This window comes from Ctenocephalides felis, unplaced genomic scaffold (assembly GCF_003426905.1).
Source record: "Ctenocephalides felis isolate EL2017-DRISC unplaced genomic scaffold, ASM342690v1 CF-g0.4_SCAFFOLD_01170, whole genome shotgun sequence".
Classification (NCBI taxonomy): domain Eukaryota; kingdom Metazoa; phylum Arthropoda; class Insecta; order Siphonaptera; family Pulicidae; genus Ctenocephalides; species Ctenocephalides felis.
Window position 1 is genome coordinate 40,121,316 of NW_020537324.1, and position 4,482 is coordinate 40,125,797.

The 4,482-nt window shown below is 24.8% G+C and overlaps 1 protein-coding gene across 1 annotated transcript in view; it reads left to right on the plus strand.

Annotated features, from left to right (window-relative positions):
• The first annotated feature begins 406 nt into the window (after positions 1-406).
• Positions 407-4,482, plus strand: part of LOC113367223 — a 9,161-nt gene continuing 5,085 nt past the window's right edge. The window contains exons 1-2 of the mRNA XM_026608850.1: positions 407-917; positions 3,520-3,735. Coding sequence (XP_026464635.1) covers positions 407-917; positions 3,520-3,735 — 727 coding nt within the window. The remainder of the gene's footprint in view (positions 918-3,519; positions 3,736-4,482) is intronic.

Consider the following 4,482-nt stretch of genomic DNA (forward strand, 5'->3'; position numbering starts at 1 on the left):
TGATTTGTTTTCTGATTGTGAAGAAAGCTATCATAGAGACAATAAAAGTTTTTATGAAGAAAATGAGAAAGATAATATGGATAGTATTAAATTTTGCAAAGAAGATGAATTTGAGTCAGCTATTAGTGAGAACTCTTTACATATTAGAGCAAATAGAAATGTGACTGAATATGAAACATATCATGAAACAATGCCTTCAAATTTTTGCCTTAATCGTTTTTTTTAATGACTTAAATAGTTTATCAAAACATGATACTTCTACAGGCAAAAATACTTTGATTGAATCTTTTGATATTTTTGATTATAATTCTCTTCAAAGTATAGAATCAAATAACAGTGTTCCAAATAATTCACATGTAATAAACAAATTAATGATGACTTAAAATCAAATAATTTTAAAGATGAAATGAATGAATCATTATCAATATCACATTTGGAAAGAAATTTCTTAAAATATGCTGATGATAGTAATAAAGAATCTAGCAATAATTTAAAGAAATTGTCTGTAGTAATAAACAGTCAAGAGAAGCTGATTTGTGATGAAATTGCATTGTTTCCTAAATGTAAAAATATATCAGGTTGTCACAATACTTTTAAAAAAAATAGTTTCAGACATAAATTAGAAAGTGAATTTCTTAGTCTGATTGCAACAAATAATAAATTTGATTACAATAACAAGGATTTAAATGTATATATGATAAGTAGCTTGGGGCATCGAGATTGCTCCCAAAGTCTAAATGAATCTTCTTTAATATTGGAGAAAAATGTACATAACAATGAACTACATACAAAAGAAAGGAAAAAAAGTAATATATTCACAGATGATGGAGAAAATATAATACAGAATTCACATTTTTTTTCAAATGAACTCTCAAATAAAAAAAAATGTTCTGAAGATTTTCAAAGCAATAATAATTGTAAGCCACATTAGCAAGAAAATTACTTATGCTAAATCATTTATTTTTAATTATATATATATATATATATATATATATATATATATATATTATATATATATATATATATATATATATATATATATATATGAGTGAGTTCTTGAGGGCGATACATCAAACAAAAAAAAGGCAAAGATTTATAAATAATCTTTAATTCCAAACGTTTCAACGTCAGTCGATCTAAAAACAGTATAAAAATTGATATAACAAAAAATTAACAGAACAGCAACACTTAACAATAAACAGAATATGAAAGATAGAAAAGATTATAAAAACTAGATATTAAATAGATAAAAAAGAAAAAAGTATATATATATATATATATATATATAAATATATATATATATATATATATATATATATAAATATACACACACATATATATATATATATATATATATATATATATATATAAAAATATACATATATATATATATACAGATGTACATATATAAATATATACATATATATATATATACATGTACATATATACATATATACATACAAACATACATTTATAAACATGTACATATGTACAGTGTACACATATACATATATACATGTACACATATACATATACACATATATACACATATATACATATATATATATATATATATATATATATATATATATATATATATATATATATATATATACATATATATTCAATGATAAGTCCTGGATTTTTCAAATATTGATTGTTCTTTTCCGAACAGTAAATCCAATAATAAAAAACAATTTGTTTTGAAGATGTTTAATACGACGTTTCGGAACTAGTACGTTCATCAACGTACCTAGTTCCGAAAGTCGTATTAAACATCTTCAAAAACAAATTGTTTTTATTATTGGATTTACTGTTCGGAAAAGAAACAATCAATACATATATATATATATATATATAATATATATATATATATATATATATATATACACTGATGATGACATTAAATTGAATGTTGAAATGTTTGAAATTAAAGATTAATTTATAAATCTTTTTTTTTCCTTTTATGTATCGCCCTATAAAAATTTACTCATATATATATATATATATATATATATATATATATATATATATTAATTTGGAAATATGAACAAACAACACTCTTTTTAGCTCTAATTTATTAAGTAATCATTTTCACAACGATTTCAAACGATTCCACTTTACTGTTCTCCATAATCATTGACGTTCTTCCGCTTTGCTTGGCCAGGTGGAGTGACCAACCCTACCTACATGTAGGGGAGTTTTGCACACGGTAGCTATTTTATTTCACTCCTACCCTATGTTCCTAACCACTAAGCAGGCTTAGCGAGCCAAGAACAGGGAGGGCTTTCTCCAATCCACACGTGGAGACGCGCCCGGTAGCAGTTTCTCCTCAGCCCCGAGGTCTGTATGTATGTATATATATATATATGTGTGTGTATATATGTATATATATATATGTATGTGTGTATATATGTATATATATGTATATATATGTGAATATATGTGTATGTATATATGTGTGTATTTATCTATGTATGTGCATGTTGTATATGTGTTGTTTTGTACTTTGGGTATACATTTGTATATATGAGTATGTATATATATCTACATACATTTTTAATTAGAACAATTTAAAACAAATTTTATAAACAAACCGTTTGTTTCATAGAATATTTTTTCCCCTAACGACATCTATTTTTCAACTGGACCCTAATCCTTCCTTTCCTATCGCGTGACTATTGAATTTCAAGTGGTTTTCAAGTGATTAGAGAATTCGGACTTCGACGATCGTTGGTGTGGCAGAAGACAGTGTATCGAGCGACTTGTAACGAATAACACATAATGCTAATTTAGGTTTCCATATTTTAAATTTTAAATTATGACACACTGATGATGAGACAAACCTAGTCTCGAAACGTTTATGAAAATTATTATTTAATAAATTAGTGCTAAAAAGAGTGTTGTTTGTTCATATTTCCAAATTAATATCTATTATCCACTCAGAATACATTTGTTATATATATATATATATATATATATATATATATATATATATATATTAAATGGTAGAGTCTTGAACTTGTGTATATTTTGTAGAGTTTCGGACAAGAATCCAAAAAGTAATAAAAAAAAAAAAAGTTTTATAATAAACAGGATCCTGTTATATAATCCACTCATTTATTTTTATCATTTTCATTTTGATCATATTATCATATTTCTGTACATTATTTTTTCAACTAATTTATTAATCAAAAAATCCATTTTCTTTTCTTAAACATATTGTTTGCTTAAATCTCATCAAGATCATGTTTCTTGACAGATGTCTTGAAGATGGAAACTACCTAGTTCCGAAACGTCGAAATAAATAAAGAAATAGTTTATTAAAAAACTTTTTTGTTTGTTTTTTATTACTTTTTGGATTCTTGTTCGAAACTCTACAATATATATATATATATATATATTATATTATATATAGGTATGTATTATATATATATATATATATATATATATTATAGATTAATATATATACATGTATATATATATATATAATATATATAATTTATTAACTACAACCAGGTTCTTCTAACATTGAGTCACTTCTACAAGATGGTACAATGCTTTTATCAGATGGAGAAATAAAATACTCAACGAGTACCCCATTTAAAAAATATAGTCTCAGATCAGGTGCTAAATTTAATTCTTCAAAATTAAATTTGCAAGGAAGAAATCTTCTTAATTCTTCATGTTGTTTTTCAAACCAGAAAGAACTAGATATTATGCAATCAGAATCAGGTGAGTTGATTATGAAATATATATCGCTAAGAGATCCTCTACAATCTACATACATGTACATAGAATGCATGCATTTCAATAGGATTGAATTAAATGTGTATATATATCTTATATACAAAAATGGAGCTCTCGATCAAATGATTCGGTAAAACTCGAAAACGGCTAAACGATTTAGCCAGTCTTAGCCTTGAAAAATTCGTGCCAATCCAGAGTTGGTCGGAAAGGTGAGATAATATTTCAAAATCGCGTAGAAACTTTACATTTTCAATTTGAAATTTTTTGTAGAAGCGTAATTTAAATAAAACAATGGACGGTGGCAAATGTCAAACGTTTTTGACAGATGATATTTAATTACGTTTAATAGGATGTTTTACGTGAATATTATTTAATTATTATTAAATTGTAGTAAGTAGTTTTGTTTGTAGTTTGATTTAAATACAAAAACGTTAGTAAACGGCCCGCAAGTGTTCCTAGAGACTCATTGGTATTTATAAAACATTTTATAGGTTATATTATTTTTTATTTACGTTATTAAATTCAGAACCTAAATTTGGATGATTAAATCCAATCGATTAAATGGACATTTTGTCTAATAACATTTTCCCAGTTATAATTTCCCAGAATTCATCGAGGAATAGATAGTAATATATGAAGGTCCGGAGTTAAAAAGGTCCACCACCGATGTGTCAAAAAATCAGTAAAGTTAAGCATTGTTTAACAACAATATTTGAAAGTAGAAAAAAAAAA